The 17,956-nt window shown below is 55.7% G+C and overlaps 3 protein-coding genes across 3 annotated transcripts; 1 reads left to right on the forward strand and 2 right to left on the reverse strand.

The window, feature by feature from the left end:
• Positions 1 to 21: 21 nt before the first annotated feature.
• LOC102066451 (olfactory receptor 5V1-like) lies at positions 22 to 1,781 on the reverse strand. Its single transcript, XM_005496814.3, has one exon. The coding sequence runs from the start codon at positions 1,093 to 1,095 to the stop codon at positions 157 to 159; it is 939 nt and encodes a 312-aa protein (XP_005496871.1). The 5' UTR covers positions 1,096 to 1,781; the 3' UTR covers positions 22 to 156.
• Positions 1,782 to 11,090: 9,309 nt separating this feature from the next.
• LOC102066627 (nucleoside diphosphate kinase 6) lies at positions 11,091 to 13,498 on the reverse strand. Its single transcript, XM_074540260.1, has 5 exons — positions 13,466 to 13,498; positions 13,283 to 13,385; positions 12,717 to 12,877; positions 12,351 to 12,499; positions 11,091 to 11,318 (listed from the first exon to the last, which is right to left on the reverse strand). The coding sequence occupies exons 3-5, from the start codon at positions 12,868 to 12,870 to the stop codon at positions 11,193 to 11,195; spliced, it is 429 nt and encodes a 142-aa protein (XP_074396361.1). The 5' UTR covers positions 12,871 to 12,877; positions 13,283 to 13,385; positions 13,466 to 13,498; the 3' UTR covers positions 11,091 to 11,192.
• Positions 13,499 to 13,621: 123 nt separating this feature from the next.
• On the forward strand, positions 13,622 to 17,902 carry LOC102066814 (RAB, member of RAS oncogene family like 2A). Its single transcript, XM_074540258.1, has 8 exons — positions 13,622 to 13,822; positions 13,927 to 13,956; positions 14,045 to 14,124; positions 15,334 to 15,413; positions 16,075 to 16,186; positions 16,787 to 16,884; positions 17,110 to 17,193; positions 17,464 to 17,902. Exons 1-8 carry the CDS (start codon positions 13,677 to 13,679, stop codon positions 17,542 to 17,544), a joined length of 711 nt encoding a protein of 236 aa, XP_074396359.1. The 5' UTR covers positions 13,622 to 13,676; the 3' UTR covers positions 17,545 to 17,902.
• The last annotated feature ends 54 nt before the right edge of the window (positions 17,903 to 17,956 follow it).

A 17,956-nucleotide genomic window follows, 5' to 3' on the forward strand; every position in this document is an offset into this window, starting at 1 on the left:
TTTTGCCATTCTGCTCTCAGTGATGCACTGCAGGTGAGGCGAGTGATGGCAGAGAGCCATGTGCTTGGGCTGGGAGCCCGGGGCTCGCTGTGCTGTCACAGACATCCCACGCAGGGACATTCATTTGCTGGCGGCCTGCGGCAGCCCTGGCGCTGCTCAGGCATTGCTGCCTGGGGAGCCTGGCGTGGCACCCACCCGCAGGGCCTTCCGCAGCGCCCCCCACACCTCCCGGCTGCGGAGGCTGTAGACGAGGGGGTTCAGCATGGGGATGACGATGCAGTAGAGCACAGAGACCAGCGTGTCGGCTGCTGGCGAGTAGCCCGAGCTGGGCCGGTTGTAGTTGAGGTTGGCTGCCACGAAGTATAGGGTGACCACGATCAGGTGTGCGGAGCAGGTGGAGAAGGCCTTGCGCCGACTGGTGGCCAGCGGCATCCCAAGAACGGTGGCCAGGATGCACAGGTAGGAGACGACGACGAGCAGGAAGGGACTGAGTCCCACGAAGATGCTGGAGATGTGGAGGGCCAGCTGGTTGGGGCGGGTGTCGCTGCAGGCGGCCGCCAGCAGCGGCGGCGCGTCGCAGAAGATGTGCTGGAGCCGGGCAGCCCCGCAGAAGGAGAGCCGGGCGGCCAGCAGCGTGTGCAAGGCCGAGTCCAGCAGCCCCCAGAGCCAGCAGCCGGCGGCGGCCGCGGCACAGACGCTGCGGCGCAGGGCCTGGCGGTAGCGCAGCGGCTGGCACACGGCGGCAAAGCGGTCGTAGGCCATGAGGGCCAGCAGCGCACACTCGGCCCCCGCGCACCACATCAGCAGGAACATCTGCGCCAGGCACCCCCCGTAGGAAATGGTGGCCCGCGGGCGCAGAGCGTTCGCCAGGATCTTGGGCACCGTCACTGAGGAGTAGCAAAGGTCCAGGCAGGACAGGTGACCCAGGAAGAAGTACATGGGGCTGTGGAGGCGGGGATCCAGGGACACGAGGGAGAGTATCACAGAGTTGCCCAGCAGCGTGGCCAGGTAAATGGCCAGGAACAGAGCAAAGAGGAAGGGCCGGCCGTGGGAAAAACCCAGGAGCACAAACTCCGTCACCTGTGTCTGGTTCATACCTGCCGTGGGGCAAGCTGGGTCCGGCTTTGGGCAGAAGGGAGCCCTGAGGAGGCTCTCTCCCCGGCTGTGAGCCAGGGGGCTGCAGCACAGCCCCCCGTGAGGCAAGGGTGTCCCTAATGGTACGGCTGTGATCCCATCTCCCTGGTGGGTGAAGGTTGCCTGAGCTCAGATTTCACAGACTCTGGGGTTTTGGAGTCCAAAGAGCTGCCATCCCGGGCTGGGTACCTGACTGCAGAAAAAGCACACAGAAATACCCAAGAGCAGGGGGCATCCACCCACACCCCTTGAAGTTCTTTGCCTACCCAGCCCCTCGTCCTGATGACTGTTCCAAGCATGTGTCTCTCCCCCTCCTGGATGTATTTATTCTGAGTAAATGTTTCCCTGCCCCTGGTCAGGTCACAGCATTCCTCAGATGCTGTCACTGAGCTTGCTCTTCCCCAGCCCTGGGCCGGGGATATGGCATCACCCTGCACCAGGTAATTTTTTTTCCTTTATCCTGTTTCCTGCTCTGTAATAACCAGCTCTCACAAAGCAGGGGTTCCACTTACAAAAGTACAGGTTCCAACAAAGAGCAACTCATCACATGGGGTTTGTTGAACCACAGGAAAATTTAAGCCAGTAGGGATGTCCTGGCCTGGAATTCCCCACCTTTTTTCCATGATCCTGTTTCAGTTTTCACCCTGACACAAGGGGTCTGCCCACTGTCACATGGAGCTGTGATCACCATGTTCCAGAGATGGAGGAGGCCTGAGGAAGCATTTCTGGTTCAGAACTTCAGCCAGGGACTGAAGGGGGTGGTGTGCGCTAGGCACATCCAGGCAGGGCTGCTGCTGCCCACCCTGCCCCTGCCATGGACTCCATGGATGGGGCCAAGGTGCTTCAGGGGGCAGATGCAGTGAGCAAAGACCAGAAAAAGACAAGGTCAGAAAGGCTGGATGGGGAGCAGAGAGGGAACACGGGTGCCACCAGTGCCAGGCAGGTTCCTGTCCTTCCCTCAGGAGATGGGAGAGACCTTTGTGACAGTGCCATGTGAGCCACCAGAAACCCAGCTCTGCTGGTGCAGGAGCTCACCTGTGCTCCGTACCCACGGAGGGAAGCTGCCCTGCAGGAGGATGTGACCCTCCTCAGCAAGGCACTGCACCTCTGCAGGAGGATGTGACCCTCCTCAGCAAGGCACTGCACCTCTGCAGGAGGATGTGACCCTCCTCAGCAAGGCACTGCACCTCTGCAGGAGGATGTGGCTCTCCTCACCGAGGCACTGCACCTGTCCTCACTCAGGTGAGCAGAGCAGGCAGCCTGGAGCACTCAGCCCTGGCAGGTGGGTCCTGAGCCTTGGGCACAGCCATAGCCCAGTGCGAGGGCGCAGCTGAACTGAGGGAGCAGATAACAACACAGGGTTCATTTCTCTTGGAAAGGACTGGATGCCTCTATTGGTGGCAGCAGCAGCAGGCACAGCCTGCCCAGACCACGCTGGGGCCAGCGCCAGGTGCCCCCCAGCAGTGCATGTCCTGGTGAAGCCCTGTCCTCTCACTCCTCCTCACCTCCCCAGCCAAGAGCAGAGCCTGGATGGCACCTAGTCCTTCGTAAGCTGTCCCCAGGTGCTGTCCTGTGCTCCATGTGGCAGCCATGGCCCGGGTGCTGGCTGGTTTGCCTTACCTGCGTGAGGAGAAGCCCATGTGTGTGTCCTCAGGGCTGTAAGCGCAGCAGAAGCTTTTAACCCTGAGGGGGCCCTGGGGAGAGGCTTCCAGAGCTTCCAGAGGTGGCTCCTGCTCAGGGACAGCAGGAGGAGCAGCACCCAGCAGCCTGCAGCAGTGGGACTGAGCCCATGGGACTCAGCACCCATGCTGACTCCAGCCCTGCCCGGACTGTGCCCCGTGCCGAGCAGTGCCGGACTCTGGCGCCAGCCTTGCAGCTCTTTGGCACCTGGGCATGGGAGGAGGCTGCTGGAGGAGCTGGGAGCTGCAGCTCCTGGGTGCCAAGTCCTTCCTACAGCCCCATCATACCCATGGCAGGGCTGTGAGGTGCCTGCACCTGCCCCTGCCCCTGTCAGCAGAGAGGAGCAGTGATGGGGCTGCCCTTGGCCAGGCTGGCAGCACCACAGCTGTAGGAGCACAGCAGAGGTGACTGCACGGCACCCACGCTCCCTGTGCTCTCACTGCCTGTGCTAACCGTGCCCACCCAGCCCAAGGCAGAGCTCTCTGGGGGAGCTGATGTGGTCCAGAGGCTGGGAGAGGACTTGGACAGGAGGGACAGAGCCCTAGCAGTGGCACTGGCTGGGCACAGGAGGCACCAAGCAGTGCCCAGCGTGTCTGAAGGGCTCAGCAGTGAGATGGCTGCAGCTCAGTGAGATGGCTGGGTGAGCACTGCCTGCTCAGAGCCTGGAGCTGCTCCTGATGAAGGAGTGAGTTCAGCTGGAGCTCACCATGTAGTGCCAGGGAAATGTAAAGTGGGACCCCCAGGAAACAAGGGCTGCTGCAGGGAGTGAGTCTAGAGATGGAGAGAGGCCAGGATGTTTCTGCAGCAGGGAAGCACTATTGCCTCGGTGTCCTTGCAGCTTCTGCTCCCGCTGGTGGGGCAGAGGAGATGGTCCAAGCATAAACTTTGGATCTGGAATGTCAGGAGATGAGAGGATGATCAGTAACATCTTCTGGGAAATAGGCTACAGCCCCAGATGGGGATGAACACCCTGTGGGGAAACCCAGCATAGATACCAAGGGAGTGGCAGCCTCAGGGAGGGGAAATGCAGGTCAGAGAGTGTCTGGGGCTGGAAAAGATAAGCAAGTGTAAGAAAAGAGCAGCTGTGGCTGTGGCCCTGCGTGTGTGGCTGTGGATCTGTGTCCTGTGTGCACATGGAACAGTGACTCTGGGCTCTGCCTCTCTCGAGTAGCTCTCAGGCAGGGCAGCTGGGCTGGCAGGGCAGAGGGGCCACGGCAATGGGACTTTTTTCGCATTTGCTTTGCATTTACAGAATTACACCTTTTGCTTGTGGCAGTGATGAGCATTTCCTTGTTTCACACAGAAACTTGGTGCCATGGCATTCCAATACAGCCTGGTCACTTTCCCAAGGTTTTAGGGAAGGCACATGCTGGCAGCACTTGCAGAAACCCCCTCCCACTTTGATATTTGAAAAGAGACTTTTCTGAGACCACCAATACTTTGCACAAATATTAAAATATACTGAAATCTCCCTGGATGCCGGAAACTTCAGTTCTGGTAGTCCACGTCTTCAGAACAGCCTTTAGGATAATAAATGTCATGTTTGTGTCCCCCTCTGGTCTCCTGATGGATATCAAACCTGGCCATTGGTGTCCAGCAGTAAATCAAATCTCCGTGAACTTATGAAATGTTAAGGGAGATCTTTTTTTAAACCAAATACCTCAAATTGTGGGTGCAGCCTTCAGGATTTGGCCCAGACCCTATAAATACTTGTCACTTCTGAAAATCAGACTCTTACCTTACCTTCTCCAAGCATGTGTCATATCTCCCGAAGCCAAGGGCACTGTTGTAGCCCCAGCAGCTTCTCCCAGTCCTGTTTCCTTGGCTGCTTTGAGGGATGCACCTTCCTGCTAGAGAATTCTTTCTCCAGCAGAAATCATCGTCGCTTGTATCTCAGCTGGTTCTGGTCTCCACATGGGCACAAAGGCTTCCTCTGAGGAGGGGGACAAGAAAGTGGTGGGTTTTGTCTGGATTTTGCCTGCCACCCCTCCTCCTCCCTCCATGTCCCCCTGCAGTGAGTGTGGCACCGGTTTGGGGGCAACCTCCCAATAGGGACTGGCAGACAAACGGCTCCTTGATGTCCCCAGAGCCAATCCTGCTGGAGGCAGAGTCCACTCTGACCTTGGAGATTCTCAGCACTCACCTGGCCACAGAAAGCACCAAGGAAACTCTCTTCTGTCATCATTGATCAGCACTTTTGGTTGCTCATGGTCCTTCCAGGCCGTGGTGGCACCTGCTGCCTGTGCCTTTCTCCCCACTGCTCTGTCCCCAGCTGCCCCAGGCTCCTCATCCAGGTGTGGGCACCAGTTCTGAGGCCAATTAGTGCACTTCTACCAGGAGAATGAAGTTGGAGAGAGAAGTTCCTGAGTTCCCAGTCTGCCTGCTTGGTCCCATTCCCCATAGCCTCCTGTGTGGGAGCAGGAGCTCCAGGGCCAATTACAAAAGCCCAGAGCACTGCACCTGCTCACCTGCATGCTTGTCAATGTGCAAATGAGGCCCACAGCGGGCTGTTAAAAGTTCTGGGCTGGTAAAGGTTCAAAGTTTTGGGCTGGTAAAGGTTCAAGGCAGCCACTTAATCCACAGCTGCTGGAATCAGTCACATGCCAGAGGCACTTGGAGCCAGAAGGCCCCAGGCAGCACAGACCTACCACCCTTGAAATGTCCAGGACACACACCTGGAATTGCTGAAGTAAAAAGGGAAAACAGTAAGTAATTGGCCAGTGCTTTGACAGGCTCTGGGAAATATTTGGGTGACAGGAAGCATTTTGAAAACATCTGTTTTTGTAACAAAAAATAAAATGTTAAGATTCCAGGGCTATTTGCAATCCTGACTGTACCTGCTGCCCAAATTCTTGCTCTGCTCCAGCCACAGCAGGTATATCCCACAGTAGGCAGGATCAGTTACTACAGCATTTTGCATACCTCATACATTACTTGTTCAAGTCATTTTGGTGCCTCTTGGTCCAATGCTGAGTCACCTCTGATTTTTAACTTCCAAAGGGTTTAATTTAACACAATTTATCTAATTTTTCTCTCCTTGCTGCCCCTTTCCCATCCCTAATCTGTGGGTACAGACCAAGCTGAAACCAGAGACCTGGGCCTTGCCTCAGGCTTGTTATTCTCTGTCACAAAGATTTTTGGTTGCTTTATCTGACCTCCAGACTTTGTGTCACAAAATAACAAAAACAATAACCTGAATTCTGGTTCAGTTGAGTTTTGTGATGGATGGTGCTGCCACAATGTCACATCTATAGTTTTTCTAGAGTTTTCCTTCTGTCCAATGCTTAAGCTTCTCCTGCCTGTTGTCCCTGTGCAGGTACCCAGGGATGGGACTGGGAAATGCTGAACCATGGCTGCTGCTGCATGCAGGAGCTGCTCCAACAGTGCTGCCGCCAAAACTCATCCCTCCCATTGCTTCCAGAACTCTCCTGTACTCAGGGCAGGGATGGATTTCCAAAGTGTTTCCATAAAACATCTGTTCTCCAGAAAGGATCAACACAGTCCCATGTTAAATTTAAGTATTCAGCTCCAGCAGCAGCTGCTTTGCACAACTGATGGCTTTTAACTTTCTCTGGGTGCTGTGGGAGATATAGAACTGTCTTTTGTTTATCTGGAATGTTTTGGAAGGCAGGGGAGCATTAAAGAGGAAATCTGGCTAATACAAGTACTCAATAGTAAGTGTGAATGGAGGGGCCAATCAGGTCCTGGACAAGTTGATAATTGGGATTGGGATCTGAAGGAGAGATGAAAACTGGTTCTCCTGGAGCCTGCCAGGGCTTTGGGCAGGGTATCACAGAGATATGGCTGTCTGCACACAGGTGAGGAGGAGCCCAGGTGGATGGCTTGGCTGTGTACACAGGAGTCTGGTCTGTCGTGGGGCTTTCCTGCTCTGTGGCATCACATCAAGCTCAAAGTTACATTTGGTCAATGTCCAGATCTAGCCCATGCTTGGCCTGTCTGGGGCATGAGGTGGGAGAGTGTTGGGGAAGATGAAACAGGAAAGCCTTATACATATGATTGCCTGGCAAAATATTTTGACAATATGGAAACTATGAGTGAGATTGAAATGAAAGCAAGCTTTGAGATACCTCAGCTACTGGACAACTGGAAAACAATGGTGTGGCCAGCTGAAGGTAATCCTCTTTTGATCAAACAATACCCTCTTCTTGCAGACAGGCCCAAGGGTCAGAGCAGACCCTGCCAGCTTGGCAGAAGGGGCCCAAAGAGGAGTTTTTAGGGTTTAAAATGTAACACAGTGTGGTAATGTAATGATTCTTACAGGCTGTATGTAAATGCTGTAAGATTTTTATCTTGCACTAAACTAGTTAGTGAAAAATAGAATATTCAGCACAGAAGATTTATTGTATTGTAATGGGAACTTCACTCTCTTCTGTCCTCTCTTTTCCTCTTGCTCTCTCTCTCTCTTTGGGGCTCCTCTCTGAGGCCTGCTCCTCTGAGCTGTGGCTGCAGCTCCAGCAGGGCCCTGCACCCAGGCCCTTTGCAATAAACCCCAAATCCCAAAAGGCCCCTGCACCCAGGCCCTTTGCAATGAACCCCAAATCCCAGCAGGGCCCTGCACCCAGGCCCTTTGCAATGAACCCCAAATCCCAGCAGGGCCCTGCACCCAGGCCCTTTGCAATGAACCCCAAATCCCAAAAGGCCCCTGCACCCAGGCCCTTTGCAATGAACCCCAAATCCCAGCAGGGCCCTGCACCCAGGCCCTTTGCAATGAACCCCAAATCCCAGCAGGGCCCTGCACCCAGGCCCTGTGCAATGAACCCCAAATCCCAGCAGGGCCTTGCACCCAGGCCCTTTGCAATGAACCCCAAGTTCCAAGCCTTGGCTTCAGAGATCTCTCATCTCCGTTGGTCCCGACTGTCCTATCCCTGTCACTCCTACAGAAGAGTGTTTATTTTCTGTGCTGGAAGAAAACAGTCCCAATCTATGAGGATTTTTTTTCTGCAGTTTGGTGTTTCTCTCACTCCTTGTTCCTCCTGCTTTGTACAGTAGCTCTGTGGGAAAACTGTGGCCTACAGGGTTGTGCCCCCCAAATCTGAGATGACTGTTTGCTAATCCCTTGGAACTTTCAGTGTGGGGATGGATTGGACTGCTCTGGCTCAGCCTTCCCTGAACACCATTATGGTATGTCTGTTTGCCTGGAATTTGATTCTGTGGCTGCTTCCCCAGGCCCCTTTTCTTTTCCATGCAAGAACCCACAGCCTGATACAAGATCAAATCCACAAAATCTTTGGCCACCTACAGCACCCTTGTCTGCAGCTCTGCACAGTGAGATGCAGCTTTAGCAGAGACAAGTGCAGCCAGCACTGAAGCAGTAAATTTGTCTTTATTTCCATTGTATCCATTTTTCCTTGTCCCCAGACCTGGGAAAAGCGAGACACAGGCTGTTGTGAGAAGAGCAGATCTGCTGGTTCTTGGCTTCCTTCCTGCCTCTGTCAGGGTGGGGATTGAAGCACTCAAGACAGTGTTTTGTGTCTGGACTCAGGTATTTATTATTTCTTATCTCTATTACAAGTGGTGAGCTCTACAGCATTCTACTAACAAGCTACAAAATGGCTAACAATCTTCTGTACATGGTCTTTTAAGGCTAAACTATCCAATTAAGAAATGGCACCTAAATTATTTTCATGTTTAACCCAATAACTAATCACTCAAAGTCTGCAATGCAGACTTTTCTGTCCAGTTACACAAAATCACCCAAACCCATTGGGGTGAAGAAGGAAGGTGAAGAAGGACCACCTACCGTGCTAAACCCTCCATCTTGCTCTACAGATATTACTATATTCTAAAACCTTAAACTCTAAGTTTTCCACCCTGTGATATCACACACTTCTAACCAACTACACACCCATAATCCCAGTGCTATCTATCAATTTCTGAAGCCTTCTCCACAGCCTCAGGTCAAATGCTGTGTTCTCTTGGGGATCGGTGCATGTCAGCACAGAAAGTCTGGAATTCTCAGCATCCAGGGTTCCAACACATATCAGCTGCAGAGAGGGAAATACTGAACAGCAGCAGAGCCCGCGGTGGGGCTGGCAGGAATTATGGCCTTGCTGGAGGAAGGAGAGGCCTGACCTGCTGCCCAGGTGCCCACATGGCCCCAAGGGCATCCCCTGCCACTGCAGCAACAGCCTGGGGCCCACACCTGCCCAGCAGCACAGAAAGGGACTCCAGAGGATGTTGAGACCAAAGCCCTGCCTTGGCATAGGGGCTCCTGACCTTATTTTATCGCTCTTGGAGTATAAAAATAATAAAAGAGGGTTTTTTATGTCTCAAGGAAATTGCCAGTTTTCAGGTCGTTTCCATTGCCTTGTGTCCATTCCTGGGATACCCGAGGTTCCCTTCACTGCTCACACCTGGGATTTCTACCCATTGATAAACCCTACTGAGCTCCTGAGTCTGAGCAGCCCCAGCCCTCAGCCTCTCCTTACCTGTCAAATTCTCAGATGTCCTAATCAGTCCATGCTGGACCCCAGTTCTGAGCAGGCTGTCTGGCACTGGGCAGTCCAAAACTGGCACCAGATGTGGCCTTCCCTGTGCCCCAGGAGGGGATGGGGTGACCTGTGGGCGAGTGCCCTGGCTCCCACACCTGAGGATGCTGTCAGGCCACAGAGGTGCATTGCTGACCCAGGAGTGGCTCATGGCCATCAGGACAGCCAGATGCTTCTCTGGTCCCTCACGTGAGTGTTGCAAATGGAAACATCCCTGCCCAGGTGCAGGACACGGTGTTTTCCTCTAGAAACTTCATGAAATTCCCACTGGCCCATTTCTCCCTGAAGAGACCAGCCCAGGGAGCAGGTGCACACCTGAGGGACTGAAGCCTGTGGGTGTGCCAGGAGTGAGTAAACAAGAAGGAAAGAGGAAGAAACAAGTAGAAAAGCAAAGCCCAGCCCAGCCCCAGCCCTCTGTGCTGCGTCACCTCCCCCAGGGACTGGGAGAGAGGAGGCAGAACCTGCAGGAAAAGAGGGGAGAAAAGATGCTGGACTGAAGCTGAACCTGGGAAAGTAGAGGAAAGGTGTTTCCCCAGGGGTTTCTTTAGTCATTATCTTGGGTTTTCCTCGGTACCTGAATCAGTAACTAAAAGTTTGTGTTACAGCAATAAATCAAATGAAATTCCTCAAGCTGAGAGGGCTCTGCCCATGGTGGCAGGGACTGAGGCCAGGCCTGGGCTGGGAGCAGCACTCATTTCCCTCTGAAGCCTTTCCTTCCCTTCTTCCCAGGACAAACCGTGTTGTGCCCTCCAGTGCTGACACAAACCTGCTCAATTCTGCAAGAGCAGATGAGTTCAGCCCCAAACTCACAGGTAGGTCCCTGTGAGATGCCCTGTCCCAGCTCCACACCCGAGGTGTCCCTGCAGATGCCCGGGCTGGAGCCTGTGCCCCAGGCTGTGCTTGGCGGCAGCCCCTGGGCAAAAGCTGTGACCAGCCCTGTGCACAGGCCCCACAGCTGGGCCAGGGAAAACAGGGATCTCAAACCGCCCTTCAAACCTGTTCTGAGGTGCCACATTGTCTGGGTTTGAGACCAGCTGGGACACTGATTTACTGCTGTAACACACACCCATCAGCACGGAATGCCTTGGGCTGGGAGGGACCACACAGCTCATCCAGCTCCGTGCCCCTGCCGTGAACAGGGATGTCACCCACTGCACCAGGCTGCTCCAGGCCCATCCAGCTCAGCCCAGGAAACTGCCAGCGATGGGGCAGGCACCACTGCAAAAGCCAAAAATCACTTACTGGGCATTTACAAGGAAAAGAAAAAGAAAATGGGAAAAAAAACCCCAAACAAACAAACAAACCCACTTTGATTAAGAGCCCTCCAAGCAGAGTAACCTGTGACATTTTGTAAGACTTCCTTGGAGAGAAAAAATCAGGAGACACTGTCTCCTGCATGAAATACCAAGTGCTTCAGCCTCAGGTCTCTGACAAAGTCTGCTGGACAGCTTTAGATTCACACAACAAACCCTCTGTCTGGGGCAATGGGCTACCCAGTCTGAGCAGCTGTGCTCAGGTACAGCCTCAGGGCCAGGGCAATGTCCAGGTGCCACCAGCAGGTACCTGAATCACAGTGGCTGTCAGGTGGTGTCACTGTGACGATCCTGCTGGCAGAATTCTCTGCACTGGCAATGTTCAAAAGGGCCCTTTTCCCAAGTGTAACCATTGCAAGTGAGTAGGAAAAAAGACGAAAAGTGTGAGCCAGGAATTATCAGTTAATGATATTACCAAGGAATATCCCAAAAGGAAAGCACAACATAAAAGAAGAAAGGTGAAAAATAGTAAAGTTTAATAGTTAAAAGAAAAACATACAGATCTAAGCAAAACCTCTGGGAATCAATAAAAAACTGCCAAAATATCAATAAAGTATCAACAACACTGGGGACAACAGCTCTCAGACCTGTGTGAAGACACACAGGATCCTGAACAGATCCACTCCGGACACCGCTGAGGGCAAGGGCAGCAGTGGTGTTCTGCAGATCCCTGGATCTGTACCTGGAACAGAACAACGACCATTTGATCCCAGACAGAAGGAGGAGGGAGCACAAACACGTGAGCTGGGTGAGTCTGGGCCATGCTTTCCACCACACAGTCAGTCAGTCACTACCCAACAGCTCACGGGGTTCTGGAAGCACCTGGAGAGTCCCTGCCCTGGCTCTGTGGTGTGCCAGGGCTCTGCTGGAGCTCAGCTCAGCTCTCCTGCCCCAAGCACAGCACACCATCCCCAGCCCGAGCATTTGGGACTGCCCAAAGGAAATTCCAACAGGGCACTGGAACTAAAATGGCAGCACTGCAAGGAGCCCATAGGGGGACAGCACAAATGGACTGAAACCCTGTTGAGGAACACACCCCACAGAACATCATAGAGAGAAATGCAAATCAGCCGCCAGGACCTGGCTCTGTGCCTCCCAGCTAAGCCCTCCTGCACCACCCTGTCATTGTTCCACCACAATCTGGGTAATTCCATGGCCATGTTCATCCCATCTCCCAAGGACACGGAACTGCCCCGTCGGGCCATGGACACTGAGGGCTCCAAGTGCTCTCGCATGCACAGCTATTGGCAAAGCTCCTCATTTCCCAGCCCAGTTGCAGGTGAGCAAGGACAGGACAGTTCATCTTGCCCTGCTGATGCACTTTCTTCCTTTTCTCCCTAAGGCACTGTGGGAACAGCCAGCTGGGAGAATCTGAGGCTTCCCATCAGCAAACCCAGGCCAATCCCATCTGGAACAAGCAACCTATCCTTCACCTGGCCCTTGACCAACTCACCTGTCCTGTTCATATCCAAAAAAACTCAGGGAGCCAGTGAGCTGCATGGCCAGACTGTCAGCATGAGCATTGCTGGGGGAACTCTGCCTACAGCCCCCAGCACCTGCCTGTTACAGCAATAATCTGCTCCCAGGCAGCACAAGGCTGCTTTCCCCCTCCACGCTCCCCAGCACGCAGCACAGCTCTGTGTCTGCTGCCCAGGAGAGTGGCCCCAGGGCTGCCAGGCCAGCACAGCCCCCCCTGCCCGCTCACTGGGGTCACCTGTGCGGGCTGAGCCCCGGGCAGGCACTCCTGGGCGCCGTGGAACAGCTGCCCGCGCCGCAGCCGCGGCTCCTCCTGCTCGTACCAGCGCTGCTCATCGAACTCGGGGAAGAAAAAGGCAATTTCTCTGCTGGCTGAGGCAGGTGAGTCTGTCAAAAGAGAGGGAAAGGCAGTGAGATGCCAGTCTGCCACCACAAACACGTGCTGCACTCCAAAGGTGCCTGGCTAGGCTGCACCTGGCCAGGTGTGCATGGGGTCTGCAGAAGGGAACAAATCGCTCACTTGGAGCCCCAGAACTAAAGCAAAGGCAGACAAAGCACCATCGTTCCTGCCTCCCCAAGAACCGTCCAGGAATGCTAGGCCTACCTGAGCCATGGGTCGTGTTCCTGGTGTCCGTAAGGCCATAGGCACCTCGGATGGAGTCTGGGTCGCTGTGTCGGGCTCGGAACACTTTAGTGGGTCCCATCAGGGATCTCCAGAGAGGGACAGCGTTCTCATGGGCCAGGATGTAAGCCCACATGGGGCCACTGCAGCGAGGGCCCAGGAACAGCAGGAGAAAGGATTACGAAGAGCTCATTACAAACAGGTTATTCGTCCTTACAAACCTGCACAGTACAGCTGCCATGGGCTGCCACGCCGGGCCCTGGCCTGCCCTGCCGCGCCGTGGGGACGGGCACGGTCCCAGCGCGGCACCGCGGCCACGGCGCCGGCACTGCTGGCCTACTGCACACGATGACCTCCAGCCCCTCCGGTGTGCCACCCGCCAGGTCCCGCTGCCAGAGCCTCCCAGCTCCGCACACGGGGCACGGCCCGTACCTGGCCATGAACTCCACCAGCCGCTGGTAGAAGAAACGCCCTGCGGACAGACACGGACCGGGTGGGCACCGGCCCGGGGCAGCACCCCGCTCCGGCCCCCCGAGCCCGGCTCGTACCTGCGTGCTCCCGGTAGAAGCGGCGGCTCTGCTCCGCGCCGCACCGCACCTCCTTGGCGCGGACGATGAGGAAGCGTTGACGGATGATGGCGGCGTGCACGGCCTGCGGGAAGAGGCGGCGCTGGGGGGGGTCGTGGCGAGGGCTGCTGTGCTTTTCTGTGCCCGGCCCGGCCCGGCTCTCACCTCGCACACGAGCGGATGGGCCACGGCGTCCGGCTTGAGCAGCGCCAGCGTCAGCTGCAGCCGCCGCGCGGGGGCCGCCATGACCGCGGGGCCGGGCGGCATGGGGCGGGACGGGGGCGGGGCCCGGGGCGGGGCCCGAATCGGGGCGGGGCGGGGGCGGGGGCGGGGGCCGGGGCGCGTCGCGCGGCAGCGGGGACGCGCAGGCGCTGCCATGGCGACGGCGGCGGAGGAGCAGGGCCGGGCCGCGGCGCGGGAGGAGGCCCCGGACGGGGATGGGGCCCGGGACGAGGCCGCGGCCGGCGCCGAGGAGACAGTGAAGATCATCTGCCTGGGCGACAGCGCCGTGGGCAAGTCCAAGTGCGTGGGGCGTGGGCGTGCCGCGGGTCGGGCGGGGGTCCCGCGGAGCCGGGCCGCAGCGCGGTGCCGCGGCTCACCGGGACACGCGCTCGCTCTCTCGGCAGGCTGCTGGAGCGGTTCCTGCTCGACGGCTTGTATCCTTGGCGGCGGGGAGCGGGGCGGGCACGGGCGGGTCGCGGCGGAGGGCTCTGCCCCGCTCGGTGGGTCCTTAACGCGCCGCAGCCAGCCGCAGCAGCTCTCCACCTTCGCCCTGACGCTGTACCAGCACCGCGCCCGGGTCGGCGGGCAGGAGGTCCGCGTGGGTGAGTGGGGCCAGCCCGGGGACGTGGGGTGCCATGGCAGAGGGAACAGCTGGGAAGGCAGATCCCCCCGGTCTGGGTGTCGGTATCGTGTTTTGATAACCAACACCGCCGTGACAAAGCTGGTGCCCTTCTGGGACAGAGTGACTGCCATCATCCCCCTGGGCTTGGCAAAGTGTAGGGCACTGTCCCCACGATGTCCTGGACTCCGAGCTGGAGAGACAGGGGTTGGATGGATGGGTGGAGAGTCGGAGGATAAAGAATGGTATGGATGGACTCCACGTGGAGCCACTGGTCATGGCTCAGTGGGGCTGGGGCTGACACTGCTCAACGTCTTCATTGTGACACAGACAGTGAATGCAAATGTGGTCTGGTGGGGACCTGTCTGTATTCGGGCAGTTTAAGAAAGCCACTGTCCAGTAAGTCTGACACAGAGTCCGGTCACAGTATCAGTGCAAAGGAATCCCTAAGGAAACTGGCTCATTTGGCTTTGGGTACAGCACCATGCTTGGGTCCAGCTGACAAGAGGTGTGACTACACTGAGGTTCTTAACTGAAGCTGTGCCAATTTATACAGCAAACCAGAGCCAGATGTGAACCTACAAACCCAGTGAGAGGTGGGGGATCTCCACCTGAGGTGCCCCAACAGCTAAAGGCACGGCCGTGTCCAGGTTTGCCCCATGATTTCTGGTGTACACAGAACTTCATGGACTGGGACCTGTTTGCCTCTGGCTGACTTACCTTCAGCACTTCGGAATGATTCCTGCCCCTGGGAGAGCAGAGTCAGATGTCTGTGAGAGGCGCTGGAGCATGTCCCATGGCAGGGCCCCGACTGACCATTGCTGGGTCACAATTCAGCAGTGCCCAGCAGTTCCTGGAGTTTTAGGTAGTTTCCCATTGTCATCCCTAGTGACAGAGTGCCAGACATGGCTCTGTGCACTTCTGCCTGTCTTGGTCCTGCTGTCCCACACAACTGTGTCACTGGTGGCTTCTCCTTTGTTGTTGGCCAGTGCCAGCACTGCCCACAGGTGAGCCCAGTGAGAAAAGGTCCCAGTTTGGCACAACTTCTTAACCCTGATGTGTTTCAGATTGGTGAGGTGAAGCTCAATTTGTGTCTCTGAGCAGGCGGGCTGTGCTTTGCCTCCTGGGTGTAAGCTGTGAGAAGAACAGAGCTCGGTGAGTTGTGTCATTGTGAGCTGGTTCTGTGTTACAGATTTCTGGGACACGGCAGGCCAGGAGCGGTTCCGGAGCATGCACGCCTCCTACTACCACCAGGCCCATGCCTGCATCATGGTGAGGGGGTCTCAGCTGCACCGTGGGAGCTGGGTGCACAATGGTCTCAGTGACACCTGGCCTTTGTGTTACTTTGATGGTTGTACTGCCGTGTGTTCCTTGTCTCTTCCAGTGGTTTAAAAAACTTTCCTAGATGGTTCTTTCTTCTCTCACCAGATAAGCCCCCAGTAGATGGACTTGGTTAGCTCTGGTCTGTCTCTCCTGGTAACCCTTTTCCTCTATCCCCTGGCCCTGCTGTCTTCTCAATGTCCTCATGTTTGCCCCTGTTGCCAGTTTTGTTGGCTCCTCTCCTGCTCAGATCTCCTGGTTTGTCCTGTCACTCTCCACTGTTCCACCAGTAATTTTCATTGGTGGTTTAGTTGTCAGAACAGGAGGCCACATCTGATCCTGTTTGGCACAAGCTGTTCACAGTGCCAGCTCCCTGTGTGGGTGGCAGGGACTTGCCCAGGACACAGGACAGTGTAAAGGACATCGAGGGGCTGTTTCCTGCTGGCTGGGCTTGGCAATACTGTCCCTTTCTCTCTCACCCTTTCTAATAACGTCTAGTTCCCTTGGTCTTGTGTCCCTGAGAACATTCTGGATTGTGTCCTTGTGTTGGTCAGAGCTGTCCTGGGTCAGTCAGTGCTGGGCTGGCCCGGGATAAGTGGTTCTCTCTTGGAAGGTGTTTGATGTGCAGCGGAAGGTCACCTACAAGAACCTGAACAACTGGTACAAGGAGCTGAGGGAATTCCGCCCAGAGATTCCCTGCATTGTGGTGGCCAACAAGATTGATGGTGAGTGTGCCTTCTGCTCCCAGCTTGCCAGGGTCGTGCTGGGATTCGCTCCTGTCCTTACTGAGAACCAATGTCCCTTGTCTGTTGGGTCCAGAGGATTTCCTCAGTCCCCCAGGGCTGGGTCCTGTGCTGACCTCAGCTGCTGTCTTACAGGTGCTTGCCCTGTGTCACCAGCAATTAAAAGTGAAAATTTCATCCATTTCAGTTTTATTCAAGCGTTTTTCTTCTAGTTGTGTTCTTATCACACTGCCTATTTTATCCATCAAGAGCCCAAAAGTGATTGGAGTAGCACCTGGTCAAAAACGGCAGCAAAAGGAAGCCAAAGCTGTTCTGTGGCTTCCCTGGATCAGTCAGGGATGGCCTTGGTGCTCCTTCAGCCTGCACAGACTCCTGTGTGCTGAAGAGTCTCAGTGTAGCTGCTGACAGAACTGTTCACCTGGCTCTGCAGGAGGCTGGAAGGTTCCTCCCATGGGGAATGCCAGGCAGCCCCTGGTGACTGCTGTCACAGGGCTGTGGCTCGTGTGACGTGCCACACAGAAGAGACCACCTTCTGAACCTCCTGCCATGTCTGACTGACCATGTCTTCTTTGTCTGCTTCAGCCGATATGAAGGTGACCCAGAAAAGCTTCAATTTTGCCCGGAAGTTCAGTTTGCCCTTTTACTTTGTGTCTGCTGCCGATGGCACCAACGTGGTGAAGGTGAGATGGGCGTTTGCCTGCTGGGCTTGGTGTCCACGAGGCCTTCTCTGGGCACAGAGAGCAGGAAATGGTCCATCATTTCAGCTCCATGTGAGTGGCTGGTGGCTATGGAGAGCTGCAGAGGGTTTTTTTTCCCCTGGGATGTGGGAACAGTCTCCATGTGCTACAGAAACCCAATGCCCATGTGCCCCATCCTGTGAGTGACAGCCTTGTCCTTGCCACCAGCTCTTCAACGACGCCATCAGGCTGGCTGTGGCTTACAAACAGCAATCAGGAGACTTCATGGACGAGGTCCTGCGGGAGCTGGAGGTAGGGAAGGCTCTGTCCCTGCACTGTCCTGAGTCCTGTCGGATGAGCAGTTTTCTACTCTTTTTCCCCTATGGCAAAGGGGGGAAACTGCAGCACGGGAAGCTTTGCCCTCTGCTGGGCTTTGTCTGCTGCTCAGTCTGGGCTGGGAGGGGGATGTGGGAACCATCCCGAGAGCTCTCACTGCCCTAGGTAGAGTCTAAAAGAGCCACAGCAGATACAGCTGTTGCAGTCTGTCTTTTCTCAGCAGTTCCTTGTCCTGCTCCTTTCCAGAGCTTTGATCTGCAGAACACAAGCAAGGATTTGCCAGACAAGGGGAAGAGCTGCACTGAAGAGGAGCCCTCATCTGCCTAGGCCTGGACCCTGAGCCTGTTTTCCCCTTGGCTCTGGACTTCTGGGGCCTGTGTGGAGGACAGTGATGCTTCTCATGCCCTAGAGCTGTGGTGATGGGCAGCCGGGCCTCTTCCCTTCTTGTGGGAGCTCACCTGGGCAGGATCTTCATTGGCTCGGCCCTCGCTGCTGCACATTTCACTCAGGAGAGGGATGGGAGGACCCACATGATTCCACATGGATGGTGGCTCATTCCCACTGCTCTTTCAGGACAGAGCTGCCTAGCAGAAGTGAGCCATCCTGGACCTGCACGAGGGACCCTGCCCAGGCACTGTAGTCGTACCTGCTGCAGAAAGCAAACACTAAAGGATATTTTTACAAAGCTATGGTGGCATCCTTCCCGCGCTGCTGCTGTAAGGAGGCAGGTCCCAGGTTG

The sequence above is a fragment of the Zonotrichia albicollis genome, chromosome 4 (assembly GCF_047830755.1).
Source record: "Zonotrichia albicollis isolate bZonAlb1 chromosome 4, bZonAlb1.hap1, whole genome shotgun sequence".
In the NCBI taxonomy this organism is placed as follows: domain Eukaryota; kingdom Metazoa; phylum Chordata; class Aves; order Passeriformes; family Passerellidae; genus Zonotrichia; species Zonotrichia albicollis.

Excerpts from the sequence above, each read along its gene's own strand:
- LOC102066814 (XM_074540258.1), top strand. The coding sequence starts at position 13,677 with ATGGCGACGGCGGCGGAGGAGCAGGGCCGGGCCGCGGCGCGGGAGGAG. Across the intron at positions 13,823-13,926 it reads AGCGCCGTGGGCAAGTCCAA|GCTGCTGGAGCGGTTCCTGC; the intron begins GTGCGTGGGGCG and ends CTCTCTCGGCAG. Across the intron at positions 15,414-16,074 it reads AGGCCCATGCCTGCATCATG|GTGTTTGATGTGCAGCGGAA; the intron begins GTGAGGGGGTCT and ends CTCTCTTGGAAG.
- LOC102066451 (XM_005496814.3), bottom strand. The coding sequence starts at position 1,095 with ATGAACCAGACACAGGTGACGGAGTTTGTGCTCCTGGGTTTTTCCCAC.
- LOC102066627 (XM_074540260.1), bottom strand. The coding sequence starts at position 12,870 with ATGTGGGCTTACATCCTGGCCCATGAGAACGCTGTCCCTCTCTGGAGA. Across the intron at positions 12,500-12,716 it reads GAACACGACCCATGGCTCAG|ACTCACCTGCCTCAGCCAGC; the intron begins GTAGGCCTAGCA and ends CTCTTTTGACAG. Across the intron at positions 11,319-12,350 it reads CCGGGGCTCAGCCCGCACAG|GTACAGATCCAGGGATCTGC; the intron begins GTGACCCCAGTG and ends GTTCTGTTCCAG.